Source organism: Entelurus aequoreus, linkage group LG14 (genome assembly GCF_033978785.1).
Source record: "Entelurus aequoreus isolate RoL-2023_Sb linkage group LG14, RoL_Eaeq_v1.1, whole genome shotgun sequence".
NCBI lineage: Eukaryota > Metazoa > Chordata > Actinopteri > Syngnathiformes > Syngnathidae > Entelurus > Entelurus aequoreus.
The window spans coordinates 41062725-41086287 of NC_084744.1; the positions used below are offsets into that span (position 1 = coordinate 41062725).

Here is a 23563-nt window from a genome sequence, read left to right on the forward strand (position 1 = left end):
CCGGCGGCGGGACTTGTGGGACTCGAACCCCGGGTGTGATTTTTGAACATGTTTGGGACTTTTTCCGGGACTTGTGGGACTCGAACCCGGTGTGATTTTTGAACATTTTTGGGACTTTTGCCGACTTTTGTCACTTTTCTCCCCCACTTCCCTTGGGACTTTGCTGGGTGCGTTTTGGACACTTTGGGCATTTTGGGACTTTTGCGGCCGGCGGCGAGACTGGTGGGATTAGAACCCGGGTGTGATTTTTGACCATTTTTCCGACTTTTGCTAACTTTTCTCACTTTTCTCCCCGCCTTCCAGTGCGACTTGGCTGTGTGCGTTTTGGACATTTTGGGCATCCCGGGACTTGTGCGGCCGGCGGCGGGACTTGTGGGACTCGAACCCGGGTGTGATTTTTGACCATTTTTCTGACTTTTGCCAACTTTTCTCACTTTTCTCCCTGCCTTCCAGTGCGACTTGGCTGGGCGCGTTTTGGACATTTTGGGCATCCCGGGACTTGTGCGGCCGGCGGCGGGACTTGTGGGACTCGAACCCGGGTGTGATTTTTGACCATTTTTCTGACTTTTGCCAACTTTTCTCACTTTTCTCCCTGCCTTCCAGTGCGACTTGGCTGGGCGCGTTTTGGACATTTTGGGCATCCCGGGACTTGTGCGGCCGGCGGCGGGACTTGTGGGACTCGAACCCGGGTGTGATTTTTGACCATTTTTCTGACTTTTGCCGACTTTTCTCACTTTTCTCCCTGCCTTCCTGTGCGACTTGGCTGGGCGCGTTTACACTTGGTGGCAGTTGACAGCGGGCAAAGGTGCTCTTCAGTGGGACCTTTTATGCTAGACTATTGCTCGACATCACGGAGGAAAAAGTCTAAAGCCATGTGTGTGACAGTTGGTACAAGCACAATGTTTGTACTATATACGCCTCTTGTACTTGTTATCTAAGGAATGTGGACACGTGTGAGTGACAGGGCAAAGTTTAGACACGGGCAGGTATGGGCTTATTGGCTCTTGCCGCGTAATGTCAGCTAATTTTCACAACACACACAGCAATAGTTCACGCCTATAATGTTGTTTAACTGACTTTTTTGTTTAAACTATGCCCCAAAGCTCAGTGTTCACCTGAGTAGTTGGTGATGATTGCCTGCAGCCATGTGCATGACTAAGGAAAATGTCGGTTCATCCAAGGATAGCACAACTACCAGTTTGGTAGCTTTTCATGTTGCTCCATTAGCTCAGTGCTTCTCAAATATTCTCTGGTATGCCCCCTAGGAAGAAGAAATCATTTTAAATATATAGAGTATAACTTGTCTATAAAATTGTAATAAGTACACCTCTGCATAACATTGTATCCTTATGACATCAAAGAAAACAAAATAGAAAGAAATATAGATCAACTAACAACATAGAATAACTAAATAGTAAATGGGTTATACTTGTATAGCGCTTTTCTACCTCCAAGGTACTCAAAGCGCTTTGACACTATTTCCACATTCACCCATTCACACACACATTCACACACTGATGGCGGGAGCTGCCGTGCAAGGCCCTAACCACCACCCATCAGGAGCAAGGGTGAAGTGTCTTGCTCAAGGACACAACGGACGTGACGAAGTTGGTAGAAGGTGGGGCTCAAACCAGGAACCCTCAGGTTGCTGGCACGGCCACTCTCCCAACTGCGCCACGTCGTTCCCCATACGGCGTACAATGTAAATAGTCATTTTTATGACTATTTACATTGTAGATTGTCACATCAAAACTATGAATGAACACGTGGAGTTATGTACTTAACAAAAAAAGGGGAAATAACTGAAAACATATTTTATATTCTAGTTTCTTCAAAATGTTTTGTAGTGTTTTTGAAGCAGCGTTCGAAACACGATGCTGCATGATACTGATAAAGCATGGTCCCCCGGGTCACACGGGCCCCCCTCCCTGGTATCACTCCAAGCCCGCTCTTCTGTTTGCATTAGCCTGATAGCATCTTTAAGCAGATTTCGGGCCACTTTTTTTTGTGAACAATGACTATGATTTAATAATAATAATAATAATAATAGATTTTATTTGTAAAAGCACTTTACATTGAGCAAACAACCTCAAAGTGCTACAGTGCATTTAAAAAATTAAAAATAAAATAAAAATGTATCTCATTTGTGACTGGTGTGGTCCCATTTGAGTTACCTCACGCTGCTGTGAGTGACGAAGCTCTTAACTCAAAAATCAATTTAATTAGTGCTTGCCTTTCCACCCCCAGGACAGCCCTTTTAAATTACAAAACAAAATTTTAAATAACAAATATTGTATGAAAAACAATACAACAGATTGTAATTCTGACAACTACAGTCGTTTTATAAAATAAATTAATAATAAAGCACAGCATTTACTTTGGGGAGTGGACTTCTACGATATCTCCTTCCAGTTGCTTCTTTGTCAAACACACCATCAGCAGTTTCTCCATATTTTCATTGATAAATGTCCACTACTTTGGCTGCCGTTAGACTCATTCTGCTCCAGTATGGTGCAGAGCAGTGACATGCTCGTATTGCTACGCCTACTTGGCAACACACTTTTCATGTTTTTGATTATTTATTTTTTTAATTCAATTAATATCATCCACTTCTTCTTCTCAGCACTGTCCTTCATAGTCACTTTCTTCCTTCCCAAGGTTCAAAAATTAAGTGATGTCGATATGTAGCTACAAGACAATGCTATGGAGTGATACCAGTGTGGTTTACAGCTCACATTATAAACAGTAAGGTGTCATTTATGTACCGTATTTTCCAGACCATAAGGCGCACCGGATTATAAGGTGCACTGCTGATCAGTGGCCCTATTCGGTTCTATTTTCATACATAAGGCGCACCGGATTATAAGGTGCATATATTGCTGGGTATTGTGGCCAAACAGCTCAATTTTTGTGTCATCTGACATCACATTGACAAAGATAAGACCTTCTAGAGGAAAGTTCTGTGGTCAGATTAAACAAAAATGGAGCTGTTTGGCCACAATACCCAGCAATATGTTTGGAGGAGAAAAGGTAAGGCCTTTAATCCCAGGATCACTATACCTACCGTCAAGCATGGTGGTGGTAGTGTTATGCTCTGGGCCTGTTTTGCTGCCAATGGAACTGGTGCTTTAAATGGGACAATGAAAAAGGAGGATTACCGTATTTTTCGGACTATAAATCACAGTTTTTTTCATAGTTTCGCCGGGGGTGCGACTTATACTCAGGAGCGACTTATGTGTGAAATTATTAACACATTACCGTAAAATATCAAATAATATTATTTAGCTAATTCACGTAAGAGACTAGACGTATAAGATTTCATGGGATTTAGCGATTAGGAGTGACAGATTGTTTGGTAAACGTATAGCATGTTCTATATGTTATAGTTATTTGAATGACTCTTACCATAATATGTTACGTTAACATAACAGGCACGTTCTCAGTTGGTTATTTATGCCTCATAGAACGTACACTTATTCAGCCTGTTGTTCACTATTCTTTATTTATTTTAAATTGCCTTTCAAATGTCTATTCTTGGTGTTGGGTTTTATCAAATCAATTTCCCAAAAAAATGCGACTTATACTCCAGTGCGACTTATATGTGTTTTTTTTTCATCTTTATTATGCATTTTCGGCAGGTGCGACTTATACTCCGGAGCGATTTATACTCCGAAAAATACGGTACCTCCAAATTCTTCAGGACAAGCTAAAATCATCAGCTTGGAGATTGGGTCTTGGGCGCAGTTGGGCGTTCCAACAGGACAATGACCCCAAACACACGTCAAAAGTGGTAAAGGAATGGCTAAATCAGGCTAGAAGGAAGGTTTTAGAATGGCCTTCCCAAAGTCCTGACTTAAACGTGTGGACAATGCTGAAGAAACAAGTCCATGTCAGAAAACCAACACATTTAGCTGAACTGCACCAATTTAGTCAAGAGGAGTGGTCAAAAATTCAAGCAGAAGCTTGTGGATGGCTACCAAAAGCGCCTTATTGCAGTGAAACTTGCCAAGGGACATGTAAGCAAATATTAACATTGCTGTATGTATACTTTTGACCCAGCAGATTTGCTCACATTTTCAGTAGACCCATAATAAATTCATAAAAGAAGCAAACTTCATGAATATTTTTTTATATATATATATATATATATGGTTTCATAATACACCTCATGGTGCAACCTGGACACATCATCAGTGATTCTCCCGGGGTCATAGGGTGTTTCGGGTCTTAATCAAACACCCTCTCCCGGGCGACCCAGCCGAGGGTGATCAGTCCCTTGACTTGTGTCCAGGTAGCGCTCCACGCCACGCGTCCCCCCTCCGACGGTCTGCCCGGGGTTGCGCCGGTGGTGCTTGGAGGTTCCAGGCACTGTGGGGAGTGTCCGGGCCTGGGTCCTCCTCCGTCTCATCAGGGCCGTACAAGGTACTGGCCCTGTGCGTTGCATATATATATATATATATATTAGGGGTGTGGGAAAAATCGATTTGAATTCGAATCGCGATTCTCACGTTGTGCGATTCAGAATCGATTCTCTTTTTTTTTTTTAATTGATTTTTTTATTTATTTTTAATTATTTAAAAAAAAAAAGTTTTATTTATTTATTTATTTATTTTAAATTAATCAATCCAACAAAACAATACACAGCAATACCATAACAATGCAATTCAATTCCAAAACCAAACCCGACCCAGCAACACTCAGAACTGCAATAAACAGAGCAATTGAGAGGAGACACAAACACGACACAGAACAATCCAAAAGTAGTGAAACAAAAATGAATATTATCAACAACAAAACGTCACTTCCTATCAATGAGAAAGGACGCAAAAGAAAAGGCTCCGCTTTTGCTACCGGAGTTTTTTGTTAAATCTGAAGATTTGGACCACTGATTTGCGATCACAGCCACAGGAGAGTACCCTGGCATCTTCGATCTGATTTTGGTCAGTAGAGAGGCACTGATACGCTGAAATAAGGCGAGTTGGAAGAGCCGTTAGCCTCAAGCCAAAGGCGCCTTGCGCAGTTCAAAGCGGTTGCCTAGCAACCAAAAGCTACGGCGAGTTTACAGCTGTTTTAAAGTGATTCCGACGTCGCAGTGATATAAGTTGACAGGCTGACACCTCAAATTGATCTCTGAACGGCGCAAGATAAGAAATTGTTGGAAAAAACAAGTTAAAATGCCGCAAGTCGCTAAAGAAGCAACTGCCGTGAAGACACAAGAGGCACTGACGTCAGCGACTGCCGCGATGCCAAAAGTTAAAGGAAAGATTGAAATTCCGAAACGTTCGGGGTCAGCTGATACAGAACACAACTGGGAACAAGATTTGAGGTTGGACACAGGACATGATGGGAATCAAGAAGCGATACTACAAAAACTTAACGAAATGAAAGAAGAAATGAAAAAATATCTGAGAAAAGTAACAACAGAACACAAACAAGATGTGAAAAGTCTGCAGCAAAATATAGAAAATCTGCAATCTCAGAACAACAGAAGAAATAATGAAGCCACTGAAATGGGCAAACAAATGAAGACCCTTCAAGAAGACAACAACATGCTGAGGAACATCATAGATGAAATGGATCAGGACAAACGAATGAATGATATCATCGTGACAGAGTACCGAATTAAACCAAGATCCTATGCGAAAGCTGTGAATAATGAAGGTGAACCAGATGAAATGGATATGGTCTCAGCAGAACAGCAAGTGGTCAACTTTCTGCAATCAAAAGAAATTGACATTAATACCATCGAAACATGCACGGAAGAAACAACAACGCCACTCCAGTCGTGCTTGTGAAACTCGTAAACAGAAAATCTAAAATGGCATTGCTGAGACAGGGAAAGAAGCTGAAGGGAACAAATGTGTACATGAATGAGCATCTCACAAAACATAATGCTGGAATCGCCAAGAAAGCACGCGACTTGAGAAAGGAGGGAAAAATCCAGGGAACTTGGAGCGCCAACTGTAAAATCTACATCAAGCTGAATGGAGGTCCAGAAGCAAATGTAATTGTTGTCCATGACATCAAGGACCTGGACAATTTTTAAAGTTGAAACAGCTTCCACAACAACGATGATAATGGACTCTGACAGAAAACAAACACCCAGCATCGACACTACTATGTTCCAAGGGACGACTAAACAAGAGGACCTACATTCAGGATTGCATCCACCTACACCAGGGGTCGGCAACCCAAAATGTTGAAAGAGCCATATTGGACCAAAAATACAAAAACAAATCTGTCTGGAGCCGCAAAAAATTAAAAGCCATATTACATACAGATAGTGTGAATTAAGAGGACTTAAAGGAAACTAAATGAGCTCAAATATAGCTACAAATGAGGTATAATGATGCAATATGTACATATAGCTAGCCTAAATAGCATGTTAGCATGGATTAGCTTGCAGTGACCAAATATGTCTGATTAGCACTCCACACAAGTCAATAACATCAACAAAACTCACCTTTGTGCATTCATGCACGACGTTAAAAGTTTGGTGGACAAAATGAGACAGAAAAAGAAGTGGCATAAAACATATCCTAGAAAGTCGGAGAAAGTTGTACATGTAAACAAACTACGGTGAGTTCAAGGACTGCCAAATTAGTAGGACAAAACGGCGCTCGCCATATACTCGAATCAGTGAAGCATGTTTAATAGGGATGTCCGATTATGGCTTTTTGCTGATATCCGATATTCCGATATTGTCCAACTCTTAATTACCGATACCGATATCAACCGATACCGCTATCAACCGATACCGATATATACAGTCGTGGAATTAACACATTATTATGCCTAATTTGGACAACCATGGTGAAGATAAGGTCCTTTTAAAAAAAAATTATAAAATAAAATAAGATAAATAAATTAAAAACATTTTCTTGAATAAAAAAGAAAGTAAAACAATATAAAAACAGTTACATTGAAACTAGTAATTAATGAAAATGAGTAAAATTAACTGTTAAAGGTTAGTACTATTAGTGGACCAGCAGCACGCACAATCATGTGAGCTTACGGACTGTATCCCTTGCAGACTGTATTGATCTATATTGATATATAATGTAGGAACCAGAATATTAATAACAGAAAGAAACAACCCTTTTGTGTGAATGAGTGTGAATGGGGGAGGGAAGTTTTTTGGGTTGGTTTTGTTGTTTTGTTGTAAGTGTATCTTGTGTTCTTTATGTTGATTTAATAAAAAAACAAAACAACAACAACAAAAAAACGATACCGATAATAAAAATACCGATACCGATAATCTCCGATATTACATTTTAAAGCTTTTATCGGACATCTCTAATGTTTAATATAAACAGTGTGCTTTATGACAATTAGGGAGGTTTGTGTCATGTTTGTCCTCCTACAGAAACCATATTAAAACAAAAAATTTATTTTTTCCCCCTCATCTTTTTCCATTTTTCATACATTTTTGAAAAAGCTCCAGAGAGCCACTAGGGCGGCGCTAAAGAGCCGCATGCGGCTCTAGAGCCGCGGGTTGCCGACCCCTGACCTACACTTATTGAGATTATTGAAACAACATCAAAGATTGTTGAACAAGAAAATGTGGAACTAAAAAATTTCTGCAACAAAGATCACAAAAACCAGGATTTGGAAAATGATATAGATCCAGATACAAATTTTTTCTCCCACATCAGTAATAATTGTTTTTATTATACAGATGATCAATATAATAGCAACATTACATGTGATAACAAATAGTCAATTATTCATTTTAATAGCAGAAGCTTGTATGCAAATTACAACAACATTAAGAACTTTTTTGGAACACATCAACGAACCCTTCAAAGTGATTGCTGTCACAGAAACATGGATTGATGATAAAAAAGGAATAGATTTTGATCTGGAAGGATATGAACTAAACTACATCAACAGAACCAACAAAAATGGAGGAGGAGTAGCTGTGTACGTGATGAAGAACCTGAACTACAAAGTGGTAAAAAACATGTCATTTGCTATAGATAATATCTTAGAATGTATAACCATTGAAATATGTCAGGAAAAAGGCAAAAACATTTTCATCAGTTGTATATATAGATCACCTAAGTCAAGTATAGAAACATTTGAAGAATGGATCAAGGCTACTTACATGGACAATGGTCAAAGAATAATGTTCTGATGTGGTGACTTTAATATTGACTTATTGAACCCTAACAAGCAAAGGTCTATTGATGACTTCATTGATACAATGTACAGCATCAGTTTATATCCTAAAATCACAAAGCCAAGCAGAATCACAGCACACAGTGCCACGCTTATTGATAATAATCTTACCAATGATTTTGATAATAACACTACAAGTGGTCTACTTATAACCGACGTTAGTGATCATCTGCCAGTTTTTACAATATATGATGGAAACTACAAGAAGAACATGGAAGACAGAAGGACATTTCGAAGACTGTGCACAGAGAAGAGGATGATTGCCTTCAAAATTGAGCTACAAAAGCAAGATTGGGACAATGTGTACAATGAAAAAGAGGTTGATGAAGCATATGAACATTTCTTAAACAAGTTCATAATACTTTATGACAAACATTGTCCATGGATACAACTCAGTAATAAACAGAGAAAGAATAATCAACCATGAATGACAAAAGGATTAAAAAATGCTTGTAAGAAGAAGAATTCACTATATAGAAAATGTATAGCACAAAGAACTACAGAGGCAGAAATTAAGTACAAAAAGTATAAACACAAGTTAACAGACATACTACGATCATGTAGAAAAGAATATTACAGTGAATTATTGGACAGGAACAAAACTAACATGAGAGCAACATGGGGCATCCTTAATAGCATTATTAAAAATGGAACTAAGAGGGACTACCCCCAATACTTCTTAGACGGAAATAAAAAAAAATGACAACATAAAGGAAGTGGTTGAAAGCTTCAATAATTATTTTGTAAATATTGGACCAAAATTGGAAGAAAGGATTCCAGACCCAGTTTCAATTGAGGACTATAATGATACCATAGAGCGAAATCCCAACTCCATGTTCCTCAGTAATGTGACACAGGAGGAAATAGTTACAATCGTGAGAAAATGTAAATCTAAGACTTCAACTGATTGTAACGGAATTGATATGGAAACGATAAAAAAGGTTATAGAAGAGATCTCAGGACCATTAATGTATATGAGTAACCTATCATTTCAAACAGGTACATTTCCAAACAAAATGGAAATAGCTAAAGTTGCACCAATTTATAAGACTGGAGACAAACATCAATTTACAAATTATAGACCTGTTTCTTTACTTCCACAATTTTCTAAAATCATTGAAAAACTGTTCAATAACAGATTAGAGAGTTTCATAAATAAAAATAGAATACTCGAAGAGAACCAATATGGATACAGAGCTGATGTTTCAACTTCAATGGCTTTAATTGAAATTACAGAAGAAATTACCAATGCAATAGATAGTAAACAATGTGCAGCAGCAGTGTTCATGGATCTAACTAAAGCATTTGACACAATTAATCACAATATTTTAATCAAAAAACTAGAACGATATGGCATCAGAGGGTTAGTCTTAAACTGGATAACAAGTTATCTAACGAACAGGAAACACTACGTGAAGCTAGGCGAACACACGTCTACAACGTTAAATATATCCTGTGGTGTACCTCAGGGATCAATACTAGGACCTAAATTATTCAATCTCTATATAAATGACATTTGTAAAGTTACAAAAGATTTAAAGTTAGTACTATTTGCGGATGATACAACAGTGTTTTGTTCAGGAGAGAACACACAGGAGATAATACAAATAATAACAGAAGAAATTAACAAATTAAAAAGATGGTTTGATAAAAACAGACTATCGTTGAATCTCAGTAAAACTAAAATAATGCTATTTGGTAACAGTAGAAGAGAAAGTCAAACACAAATACAAATAGACGGAAAAGTAATTGAAAGAGTAAATGAAACCAAATTTCTAGGTATAATGATTGATGATAAATTGAACTGGAAATCTCATGTAAAAAATATACAACATAAAGTAGCAAGAAACACGTCAATAATGAATAAAGCAAAACATGTTCTAGACAAGAAATCACTTCATATTCTCTACTGCTCACTAGTGTTACCATATCTGAGTTACTGTGTAGAAATATGGGGAAATATTTACAAAAGTACACTTCATTCATTAACTGTGTTACAAAAAAGATCAGTTAGAATAATACATAATGTTGGATATAGAGAACATACAAATCCTTTATTTATTGAGTCAAAGATACTGAAATTCCACGACATAGTGAATTTGCAAACAGCTAAAATTATACACAAAGCAAACTATAACCTGCTACCCAAGAATATACAACAATTCTTCTCAAAAAAAGAGGAGAAATATATTCTTAGAGAAAAATGTAATTTAAAACATTTGTACGCACGTACAACACTTAAGACCTTCAGCATATCAGTATGTGGAATTAAATTATGGAATGGATTAAGCAAAGCAATCAAACAATGTACTAATATGATCCACTTCAAGAAACTCTTCAAACTTAAAGTGTTTACAAAGTACAAAGAAGAAGAACCATGATAAACATTCTGAATTTACATTCATCCATTCTTTCACTCTCAAAATAATCTTACTTATCTCATCATATGAAATGTAACTTACGTCACCAATTATTATTTATCTATTTATTTTGATTGTGATTACTTATGGAGTACATTGTGAATAAATTGAGAGCAGGAAGTGAACAAAAAAGTTTAGCAACTGTTATGTAAAAGAAAAGGTGTAGGATTAAATAAGCTCAGCTTCTTCCTACTCCTTTTCGAACATGTTGAAAAGAGAAACTGGAAATTGTGATGTATCATGTTGTATGCTTGCATGTTCGAAATAAACTCAAACTCAAACTCAAACTCAACAACAGTATCAATATTAGTTACAATTTCAACATAGCAGTGATTAAAAATCCCTCATTGACATTATCATTAGACATTTATAAATAAAAAAAAAGCAACAACAATAGTGTCACAGTGGCTTACACTTGCATCGCATCTCATAAGCTTGACAACACACTGTGTCCAATATTTTCACAAAGATAAAATAAGTCATATTTTTGGTTCTTTTAATAGTTGAAACAAATTTACATAATTGCAATCAGTTGATAAAATATTGTCCTTTACAATTATAAAAGTGTTTTACAAAAATCTACTACTCTGCTTGCATGTCAGCAGACTGGGGTAGATCCTGCTGAAATCCTATGTATTGAATGAATAGAGAATCCTTTTGAATAGGGAAACAATCGTTGTTGAATTGGAAAAAAATTCATTTTGAATCGAATCGTGACCCCAAGAATCGATATTGAATTGAATCGTGGGACACCCAAAGATTCACAGCCCTATATATATATATATATATATATATATATATATATATATATATATATATATATATATATATATATATATATATATATATATATATATATATATATATATATATATATATATATATATATATATATATATATATATGTATATGTATGTATATATATATATATATATATATATATATATATATATATATATATATATATATATATATATATATATATATATGTATGTATGTATGTATGTATGTATATATATATATATACATATATATATATATATATATATATATATATATATATATATATATATATATATATATATATATATATATATATACACTACCGTTCAAAAGTTTGGGGTCACATTGAAATGTCCTTATTTTTGAAGGAAAAGCACTGTACTTTTCAATGAAGATAACTTTAAACTAGTCTTAACTTTAAAGAAATACACTCTATACATTGCTAATGTGGTAAATGACTATTCTAGCTGCAAATGTCTGGTTTTTGGTGCAATATCTACATAGGTGTAGAGAGGCCCATTTCCAGCAACTATCACTCCAGTGTTCTAATGGTACATGGTGTTTGCTCATTGGCTCAGAAGGCTAATTGATGATTAGAAAACCCTTGTGCAATCATGTTCACACATCTGAAAACAGTTTAGCTCGTTACAGAAGCTACAAAACTGACCTTCCTTTGAGCAGATTGAGTTTCTGGAGCATCACATTTGTGGGGTCAATTAAACGCTCAAAATGGCCAGAAAAAGAAAACTTTCATCTGAAACTCGACAGTCTATTCTTGTTCTTAGAAATGAAGGCTATTCCACAAAATTGTTTGGGTGACCCCAAACTTTTGAACGGTAGTGTATATATATATATATATATATATATATATATATATATATATATATATATATATATATATATATATATATATATATATATATATATATATATATATATATATATATATATATATAAATATATATATATATATATATCCAAAATAAAGGATCGATTAATAAAAATTCAACAAACTGCCAATTGGTTAAAAAATCCTTCAATATCTCACGTGTCCCGTGAAAAAATATGTACAAACAATGTCCGTTTGGGTTTCAAATAGGTCAACAACCAAGTACATTATGAACCAGAGGCGTCGTGATAAGTGGGTTCCACTGTACATTATACACAATCAGTTCTTGAGTGAATATTGTCCTACGTCAAATCAAGAATGCTATTCATTTATAAGATGACCAACATAGGTCATAGGTCAATGAGTATGGCTATATTTCTGATCAGTGCTCTACTCTACCAGTTATGGATTTCAAACGTTCATAGATTTGTATCAATGAAGAACCTTTTAAAGGACACTTGACTGACTGCCCTTCTGTTGAAGTAACCTTCTGGCTGTACATGTTGTCTTTGGTTCCTGGTTAGAATATGCCAGCAAGGGATCTCTCTACGACTACCTGTCCTGTGCTGAGAGTGAAGAGATGGACATAAGCCACATTATGACCTGGGCTACAGAGATTGCCAGAGGTGAGACAGGACAGTCACATGACAATATCTAACACTGAATATGCATTACATCATTGACGGAAGAGTGCATTTTTATTTTTTTATTTTTTATGAAGACCTTTGTTTGACATTTTGGAGGAAGCCTTTTTGACTCCATGATTGATACCTTGCTCTATATTTTTCCTTTAGGGATGCACTATTTGCACTCAGAGGCCCCAATTAAAGTGATCCACAGAGACCTGAAGTCAAGGAATGGTAAGAAAACTACTGCCTGCCTCCATAATACCTCAACTTTACACTAGTTAGTACCTCGGTTTTTCTACGTCCCACTTTTTGTCTTGTTTGATTTTCGTCATGACAATTGACATGAAAAGTTTGAACGATTGAACTTCTTTATTGTCTCTGCTTAGGTGAGACAATAAAACACAGTTTATCAGCACCTTAGGTAGCAGTGGCATTATTTAAACATAACAAGAGATAATAGCTCTAGAGCACATATTAAAAGTATGCACTATAAAAAGTAAGTGGTATAAACAGTAGTATATACAGTATACACTGTAAAAGTTATATCTATCACTTAGCCCTAGTTTGACTTGTCAGTTGGATAAAGAAAAAGAAGATGCTTAGTCACTACAATGCCGGACTCGCGCAAAGCCCTTCCCGTAAAAATTGACCATATATAGATAATCCGCTGACGTCGCTGTCAGGTTCAAACACTGATGACATCTATTAAACAGACAAGAAGCAAGGAATCATGCAGAGACAGAGTTCAATTTAGCTCAATGAGGAGAGACGTTTTGGCCTGTACTCTTAGTTACAGTTCCAACCTACGCTCTAAGGTAACAGTCCCACGTGCTCCTCTATTTATTTGGGAGGTCCCTGGTTACATCACTGAGGCTGCCTCTGAAGGAAGGGGGGTAATCTCAGCAGCCCCACTTAAACACAATATATGACTATTCATGAAATGCAAATGTGCTGACACTCGTGATATTGCCCTGTCTCTGCTTTGTCTGCGTCACGGCACTCGATGTTCGCCCTTGGCAGTCAGCAGGCCGGGTCTGGACACAAACACTGATACGAGACGATGTCCCTTTGCACAGATAGAAAAGTACAACTTCGGCACAATTGATAATAACTATAGCAACAGCCTTTAAGCATAAGAGTTGTGTGATTATTCTAACAGTCACAAAAGGTAAAAACATCACACCAGGGCCAAATTCCAAACAGCTTGTTTGGAAGAAGTAAATTGTTTTATAAATATCTCCGCAAAGCCTCCGCGGTTTAATTTCAACTTTTTTGGGACTTATGAAGATCCCAAATACACAACAGCAGGAACCAACATGTAAGAAAAGTTGGTTTTGCATAATAGGGGCCCTTTATAAGCTCATTCGTCTGCCAAATTGTTATCATTTCATATCGCATTTTGTCTGCACCGCGCAACAATGATGTGAAACTAAAATTATTCTTTATAAAATGGGCTTCAGATTAATATTTTTGGGTGTTTGGAACAGATTTATGATTTTTTATAGAATGTTTTTGATTTTTGTACGATTCGGTCTGTCTGTCCTTTTTGAACAGATTACCAATAAAAACCGACGTACTTCCAATGACATCCAATGTGGACTTAAAATGTCAAAAAGATGCTGAGTTATGATTGACACTGTCATTTAACAAAGTGTTTATTATTGTAGCTTGGAGTAGTTAAGAAATGCACGGCATCACACTGACAGGGATTTTTGCATTCGAGCAAAACACTGTTTTAATTTGATCTCATTGGATTCGTCTGGCGTTCTTATTTTTGGTGCATTTTTGGCCTAATAGTGCAGAAAAAATGTGATCTTATTTCAAAAGTTCATTTCAGACTTAAATTAGAGGCTCAGGAAGGTTTTGCATCATTTACCGAGTAAGCCTATTATATCTAACTTTTTGACAATTTTTCACATTTTATGAGATAGTGAAGTTTTTTTTTTTTTGGGGGGGGGGGAGTTTATTAGCTGTAAGTATTATAATCTGTTGGTGAACCCCAAGATGCAAAGATGGCAGGTGTAGCGCAGGAAAACATTACTTTAATGTCTAAAGGAAATGCAATGAAAAAAGGAACCAGGATAACAGGAGCCAGCAAACAGTATACCAGGAAACCAATCATCAAGCCCTGACTGGTGGCTGAGGCAGGCATAAATAGCAGCCAGCTGATTGACAACAAGTGTGGCCAGTCTGCCAATCAGCAGCAGGTGAGGGGAAACAGCGCTCAGGGAGACAAGCAGGAAATGGAACCAAAATAAGAGCGCTGACAGGAAATAAACACCAACCAAGGAAACACAACCCGATGTGAATGTGACAGATCGTCACAGTAAGCTAAAAAATAATTAAGAAACTAAGACATACATTACTGAATTATTCTCCTTTGTGTGTAGTTAAGCTATAAAATATTTCACTTTTTTAATTAAACTTCTGAAGTTATTTTAAATAGATCTTATTTATTGAGATTGATGGATGTAAATGAACTGGAACTTTTAACACAGAGATAATGTGATTTGTCTTTCAGTTGTCATCACAGCAGACAAAGTCCTGAAGGTGGGTAGAGTTGTTTTTTTTCTCAAAATATGCAACTGTATTTTCTTGCTGAAATTTGCAGGCCTTAGGAGTGAGCATGAGTTCTGCTGCCTTAATGTATGTATAACAGAGGACCACGTCACAGTTACAGTATGTTTGGCCGCTTCTAGTGAATACTATTATTACTCAATTGTTTTATGAATTTTATTAGTAGATTTCTTTTAAACTAAAATGTAAATAAAATATGGTAAGTTGCAATCATTTCACCTCAAAATGTAGTTTATTTTACTGTAAATGGAAAATCATTATTGCTGTTTTTATGGTAAAAAAAAAAAGGCAGCTCAGTTGCCGGAATTTTACTGTAAAAAGTACATTTGTTTTTTTTACAATTTTACAGTAACATTTTGGCACCTGAGCTGCCAGTTTTTTAGTTGTTTTTTTTTACCGCAAATCAACAACTGTAGAGTTTTCGGTGTATCACTGTAAATGCCAAAACGGTACCACAGTTTATTACAGTAAAAAAGTTGTTTTCATTTAGAGAAAAATTATGTTAAAACCACAGTAAATTTCACAATTTGACCATGAAATCTATTGCTACGTTTACATTGCACAATTTGATGGATAACTTGCTTTGAAATCATTATTAGTAGTATTTATTTCTATTTAAAAATGGTTTGAATGTTTGATAATATATTTTTGCATGATTAGACTATTTAAGTTAACATCATTTAACATCATCGGGGCGGTGTGGCGAAGTTGGTAGAGTGGCCGTGCCAGCAATCGGAGGGTTGCTGGTTACTGGGGTTCAATCCCCACCTTCTACCATCCTAGTCACGTCCGTTGTGTCCTCGGGCAAGACACTTCACCCTTGCTCCTGATGGCTGCTGGTTAGCGCCTTGCATGGCAGCTCCCGCCATCAGTGTGTGATTGGGTGAATGTGGAAATAGTGTCAAAGCGCTTTGAGTACCTTGAAGGTAGAAAAGCGCTATACAAGTATAACCCATTTATCATTTATCATTATCATTTAATAATAATAATAATAATGGATTAGATTTTATATCGCGCTTTTCTATTATTAGATACTCAAAGCGCTCACAATGAAGTGGGAACCCATCATTCATTCACACCTGGTGGTGGTAAGCTACAATTGTAGGTCGACTGGGGTAGACTGACGGAAGTGAGGCGGCCAGTTTGCGCCTACAGCCCCTCCGACCACCACCTATCATTCATTCATCATTCATTCACCAGTGTGAGCGGCACCGGGGGCAAGGGTGAAGTGTCATGACCAAGGACACAACGGCAGCGATTTGGATGTCAAGAGGCGGGGAGCGAACCTGCAACCCTCAGGTTTCTGGCACGGCCGCTCTACCCACTACGCCATACCGCCCCTAACATTTGCGATTACATTGAGTACATTTATGTTTTTTCTCCCAAAATAGAAATAAATAATACATTTAATAAGAAAAGTTACAGTACTCTATTGATACATATTATTTTCCAGGCTTTCGAGGTTCAAATAAAATGAAGTGGGGGGGCCACATCTGGCCCCCAGCCCTTGTGATGTACAATAAGTGGACACATAAAGGGATCAAACCAGGGCCGCCCCCTGCCCTATAAACATTTTGCCTGAAGAAGTCAATTAATGAATGACAGGGCATTTCATATTCAATTTTACTTAATTTTTACGTATTGTAAAATTCCACAGAAAATAGCATCTCTCTTAAGGCAAAGGGGCCGATTTTGAAAGGCATTGAAACATTTCTGTTTCAATTATGTTAAAAACATTTTTTGCACTAAAAAAAATAAATGATTGTACAATTTATTTCACATGAATTGGTTTTAGTACAAAACATGCTTCAAATGAAATTTAGATGTAAAAATTGTTTCACCTAAATAAAAAAGTGCGGAAAAAGATTGTAATGAGGAAGTGGGGCCCCAAATAAGATTTTGCTTAGGGCCTCAAACTAGCCATGGGTCAAACTGTTATGGTTTGATTACAAAGCAACCGTGTGGTTTATTTGTCAGAAAAATACAGACTCGAGGCGTCAAATTGACACGATTTAGATCTACTAAGATCCAAATACAATACCAGGTGCTAAACAGCGTGTACTATTAGTGGATGTGTTGTGTGTGATCTACTAACATTGCACGTGCAATCGAAAAGCCCACCGCCTTATTTAAATGAGGCTTTAGCGTGTACTATCGGGGGCTTTCACCAAGGAGAGACTCTCATTTACTGCACATTCATGTTGTCATACTCCTACCTGTCACCTTTTGCTATGTTTTGAAACAAGCAGCAGACATGTTCCACTTTTTATGGGCATTTCAGAAGCAGTCCTGCGGTGCATTTACAATGGAAACCACTTTTTTGTATTTGCACACTGAAGGTGCACTCATGGGAGAGGCTGTGGCACTAACTGCGAATGTGAAGAAGAATAGGCAAGAAAATGCACAGTGCAAAAAGTTTTTTTTACATAGTAGATACGTATAATAATATATCTTCTATAGGAAAAAAATGAATGTCATTCAAAAAAAACACATCAAACAGATTTGTTTTATTTCGCTTTTTAAGTCATCCAGCAGCTATAAAATTATATAAAATGATATGGTTAATAGACACAATGTCAAATGTTTTATTTTTGACAGTCCATATATGTTGACAAACTTACGTAGGATGTACAGTACAGGCCAAAAGTTTGGACACACCTTCTCATTCAATGCGTTTTCTTTATTTTCATGACTATTTTCATTGTAGATTGTCACATCAAAACTATGAATGAACACATGTGGAGTTATGTATTTAACAAAAAAAGGTGAAATAACTGAAAACATGTTTTATATTCTAGTTTCTTCAAAATGGCCACCCTTTGCTCTGATTACTGCTATGCACACTCTTGGCATTCTCTCCATGAGCTTCAAGAGGTAGTCACCTGAAATGGTTTTCACTCCACAGGTGTGCTTGAAGCTCATCAGGAGAATACCAAGAGTGTGCAAAGCAGTAATCGGAGTAAAGGGTGGCTATTTTGAAGAAACTAGAATATAAAACACGTTTTTAGTTATTTCACCTTTTTTTGTTAAATAAAAAACTCCACATGTGTTCATTTATAGTTTTGATGTGACAATCTACAATGTAAATAGTCATGGAAATGACTATTTACATTGTGCGGTTGGGAGAGTGGCCGAGAGTGACCTTCTACCAACCTGGTCACGTCCGTTGTGTCCTTGAGCAAGACACTTCACCCTTGCTCCTGATGGGTGCTGGTTAGCACCTTGCATGGCAGCTCCCGCCATCAGTGTGTGAATGTGTGTGTGAATGGGTGAATGTGGAAATAGTGTCAAAGCGCTTTGAGTGCCTTGAAGGTAGAAAAGCGCTATACAAGTATAACCCATTTATCATTTATCATAAATAAAGAAGACACATTGAATGTACTGTATGTAACTGTCAGTTTGCACATAATTTTCAGACGTTCTAAATAAAGACGCAAAATAACGTTCGCAGTTAAGTTTTGTCTAGATAAATCAAACTGTGTGCGCAGTATATTTATATTTGCATTTTCTCCTCCCAGTTGTGACGATCAGTATGTTTGTGCATATCCACGCAGACAGACACGCTAAATGGATTGCACTCCTTGTTCTGCTCAGTCATAGACACAATCCTCTCTGCACACCTTTAGTAGATCAGCTTTGCGTGTGCTATTAAGTTTGCACGTGTTTTAGTACATGCTAGCCTTTAGTAGATCAGGGGCCGTACTTATCAAGCTTCTTAGAATTACTCCTAAGAAGTCTGCTAAGAGTTGACTTAAGAGTAAATAAATTATTCGCTGAAAGCTGCACTTAAAAGTTAGTTATCAAGCGTCTTACTCACACTTTCAGCGAAGTGTAGGACTGAATCTAAGTGTCACACTCAGAGCTGAATTACGACATTACTATGTGCCGTAAACGGAATTTTAGGTGACGTCATTTCTGTGTCCATAGAAATTACCAATCACGGAAGGGAATCCGTTGTCTAAGAATAAAGAAATATCTTGGAAATATTTAAGTGGACAATTGGAGTGTATATTTTGACAATAAACTACAAAATAATACAAAACAAACTAGTCCCCGCCGGCACTCACGCTACCGCTCCCTCTCTTATATCGCCCACACACTCACTGACGTCACTCACCTCACGGCCACACACATACGCTACTGTCATAACATTTTCTTTCCAATTCATTAATTAGGCAACTAATTTGAAACTGGTGTGGGTGGCTCTATATATACTAGCCCACTGCAGACACATGCAGAAATCAACAAGGAATCGAAAAGTATTAAATCTGTGACAAAAATAATATCCGCTCTGTCTAAACGATACCGTTTGATCAGCTGCTCGTCATCAAAAAAAAAAAAACATTGTTCCGTTCCCTGAACGTTCGCGCACGTCTCTCTCGCCTCAGTGCCATCCCCTGCTGGCAACTCCTATAAATTTTCTACCTTCAAGGTACTCAAAGCGCTTTGACAGTATTTCCACATTTACCCATTCACACAAACATTCACACACTGATGGCGGAAGCTGCCATGCAAGGCGCTAACCAGCAGCCATCAGAGGCAAAGGGTGAAGTGTCTTGCCCAAGGACACAACGGACGTGACTAGGAAGGTAGAAGGTGGGAATTGAACCCTAACCACTTAAGACACCTCTGAAGGTCTCTTAAATATCGTGGAGAGTAGGAGTGATTCTTAGACTTAAGAACGTTGATAAAAAGCTTTTATTCTTAAGTTTGAGAGTAGGACTAAATTTCGCAAATTCTCAGGACTTAAGTGTAAAATGGCACTCTAAGAAGCTTGATAAGTACGGCCCCAGGTCCTCTGTAAGCAGCCCACTCATTAGCGTTATCCAAGCAGTGATAGCCAGTAAGTCTGTCAACTCTAGCACAGCTCTTAAGGCAAGTAAGGTCTTCGTCTTATATTCAGACACTGAACAACTTAGTGGTGCGCCGCGAATTCTGCCCGGCAACAAGCGGTGCAGCAAAAAGTATTTTCTGACTCATTTTTGTCTTTTTCCAGATCTGTGATTTTGGGGCCTCCAAGTTTCTGACCCACACGACTCACATGTCTCTAGTGGGTACCTTTCCATGGATGGCGCCCGAGGTCATCCAGAGTCTGCCCGTGTCTGAGACCTGTGACACCTTCTCCTACGCTGTGGTGAGTGGCGGCGACCACAGTTAGGGAAAGTCACATGATCTAAGTCATCTTCACACACAGCCATTTTCAAACACTTACTGTATGCAGCCTTTGTGTAGAGAAGAGCTGGGCAAATATTTGGACTCAGGGGCCACATTGAGAGAAAACAATGTGTCTAGGGGGGCCAATGTGTATGTGTGTATAAATGATATATACTGTAAAAATCTGCTGTACAGTATGTGTGTTTGGGTCCCTTTTTTCCAGGAACAATACCAAAAGTCACAATGTCCCATAGAGTTCTTTAAAAGTCATGACAGACCACCTAAAAAAAACGGAATGGAATTTTATAGTTTTTTACTGAATGGGACACCCAAATTGTACAAACCCCGTTTCCATATGAGTTGGGAAATTGTGTTAGATGTAAATATAAATGGAATACAATGATTTGCAAATCCTTTTCAACCCATATTCAATTGAATGCACTACAAAGACAAGATATTTGATGTTCAAACTCATAAACTTTTTTTTTTTTTTTGCAAATAATCATTAATTTAGAATTTCATGGCTGCAACACGTGTCAAAGTAGTTGGGAAAGGGCATGTTCACCACTGTGTTACATGGCCTTTCCTTTTAACAACACTCAGTAAACGTTTGGGAACTGAGGAGACACAATTTTTAAGCTTCTCACGTGGAATTCTTTCCCATTCTTGCTTGATGTACAGCTTAAGTTGTTCAACAGTCCGGGGGTCTCCGTTGTGGTATTTTAGGCTTCAAAATGCGCCACACATTTTCAATGGGAGACAGGTCTGGACTACAGGCAGGCCAGTCTAGTACCCGCACTCTTTTATTATGAAGCCACGTTGATGTAACACGTGGCTTGGCATTGTCTTGCTGAAATAAGCAGGGGTTCATGGTAACTTTGCTTGGATGGCAACATATGTTGCTCCAAAACCTGTATTACCTTTCTGCATAAATGGTGCCTTCACAGATGTGTAAGTTACCCATGTCTTGGTTCTTTTCCTCTTTGGTCCGGAGGACACGACGTCCACAGTTTCCAAAAAAAATTTAAAATGTGGACTCGTCAGACCACAGAACACTTTTCCACTTTGTATCAGTCCATCTTAGATGACCCAGTGAAGCCGACTGCTTTTCTGGGTGTTGTTGATAAACGGTTTTCGCCCTGCATAGGAGAGTTTTAACTTGCACTTACAGATGTAGCGACCAACTGTAGTTACTGACAGTGGGTTTCTGAAGTGTTCCTGAGCCCATGTGGTGATATCCTTTACACACTGATGTCGCTTGTTGATGCAGTACAGCCTGAGGGATCGAAGGTCACGGGCTTAGCTGCTTACATGCAGTGATTTCTCCAGATTCTCTGAACCCTTTGATGATATTACGGACCGTAGATGGTGAAATCCCTAAATTCCTTGCAATAGCTGGTTGAGAAAGGTTTTTCTTAAACTGTTCAACAATTTGCTCACGCATTTGTTGACAAAGTGGTGACCTTAGCCCCATCCTTGTTTGTGAATGACTGAGCATTTCATGGAATCTACTTTTATACCCAATCATGGCACCCACCTGTTCCCAATTTGCCTGTTCACCTGTGGGATGTTCCAAATAAGTGTTTGATGAGCATTCCTCAACTTTATCAGTATTTATTGCAACCTTTCCCAACTTCTTTGTCATGTGTTGCTGGCATCAAATTCTAAAGTTAATGATTATTTGCAAAAAAAAAATGTTTATCAGTTTGAACATCAAATATGTTGTCTTTGTAGCATATTCAACTGAATATGGGTTGAAAATGATTTGCAAATCATTGTATTCCGTTTATATATTTACATCTAACACAATTTCCCAACTCATATGGAAACGGGGTTTGTACTTGAAAATAAAGAAAGTGGGATTTACAATATTAACTATGAACAATAAAACACTGATGTGATGAACATGATGTGTTGTTGTTGAGTGTCGGTGTTGTCTAGAGCTCTGCAGAGTAACCGTGTAATACTCTTCCATTACAGTAGGTGGCAGCCGTTAGCTAATTGCTTTGTAGATGTCGGAAACAGCGGGAGGCAGTGTCCAGGTAAAAAGGTGTCTAATTCTTAAACCAAAAGTAAACAAAAGGTGAGTGCCCCTAAGAAAAGGGATTTAAGCTTAGGGAAGGCTATGCAGAACAAAACTAAAACTGAACTGGCTACAAAGTAAACAAAAACAGAATGCTGGACGACAGCAAAGACGGCGTCCACAAAGTACATCCGAACATGACATGACAATCAACAATGTCCCCACAGAGAAGGATAAAAACAACTGAAATATTCTTGATTGCTAAAACAAAGTAGATGCGGGAAATATCGCTCAAAGGAAGACATGAAACTGCTACAGGAAAACACCAAAAAAAGAGGAAAAGCCACCAAAATAGGAGTGCAAGACAAGAATTAAAACACTACACAGGAAAACAGCAAAAAACTCAAAATAAGTCAGGGGGTGATGTGACAGGTGGTGACAGTACACCTACTTTGAGACAAGAGCTATATTGATGCATGCTTGGTTATAGTTTAAAGTCATATCCAACAATTGCGACAACGACTTTTTACTGTCAACAGAGTTTCGTTTTTTAATGATTTCTGCTGGTGGTGTGCCTTCGTTTTTTGCGTTGAAAAAATGCGCCTTGGCTCAAAAACATTTGAAAAACACTGTTTTAGTGAATGGGACACCCACAATGTACATAAAAATAAAGAAAGTGGGATTTACAATATTAACTATGAGCAATAAAACGCTGAATATTAATAACGTATGAACATCTTTTACTTCTCAGACCAGCTCCTCCATAGTTGTGTATCTTTTACAATCAAGCTAAACACAACAAAATTGTAACAAAGAGCAAAATATGAATGCAAAGTGTAATAAACACCTAGAATATGATATATTATCACTTTTATGCAGAAATTTGTTGTAAAAAAATGTGCTTCCG

At 37.5% G+C, this 23563-nt stretch overlaps 1 protein-coding gene across 1 annotated transcript in view; it reads left to right on the plus strand.

The window, feature by feature from the left end:
* Positions 1 to 23563, plus strand: part of map3k20a (mitogen-activated protein kinase kinase kinase 20a) — a 121899-nt gene that overhangs the window by 42550 nt on the left and 55786 nt on the right. Inside the window, exons 4-7 of the mRNA XM_062069902.1 lie at positions 12798 to 12899; positions 13068 to 13133; positions 15424 to 15452; positions 20476 to 20613. Coding sequence (XP_061925886.1) covers positions 12798 to 12899; positions 13068 to 13133; positions 15424 to 15452; positions 20476 to 20613 — 335 coding nt within the window. The remainder of the gene's footprint in view (positions 1 to 12797; positions 12900 to 13067; positions 13134 to 15423; positions 15453 to 20475; positions 20614 to 23563) is intronic.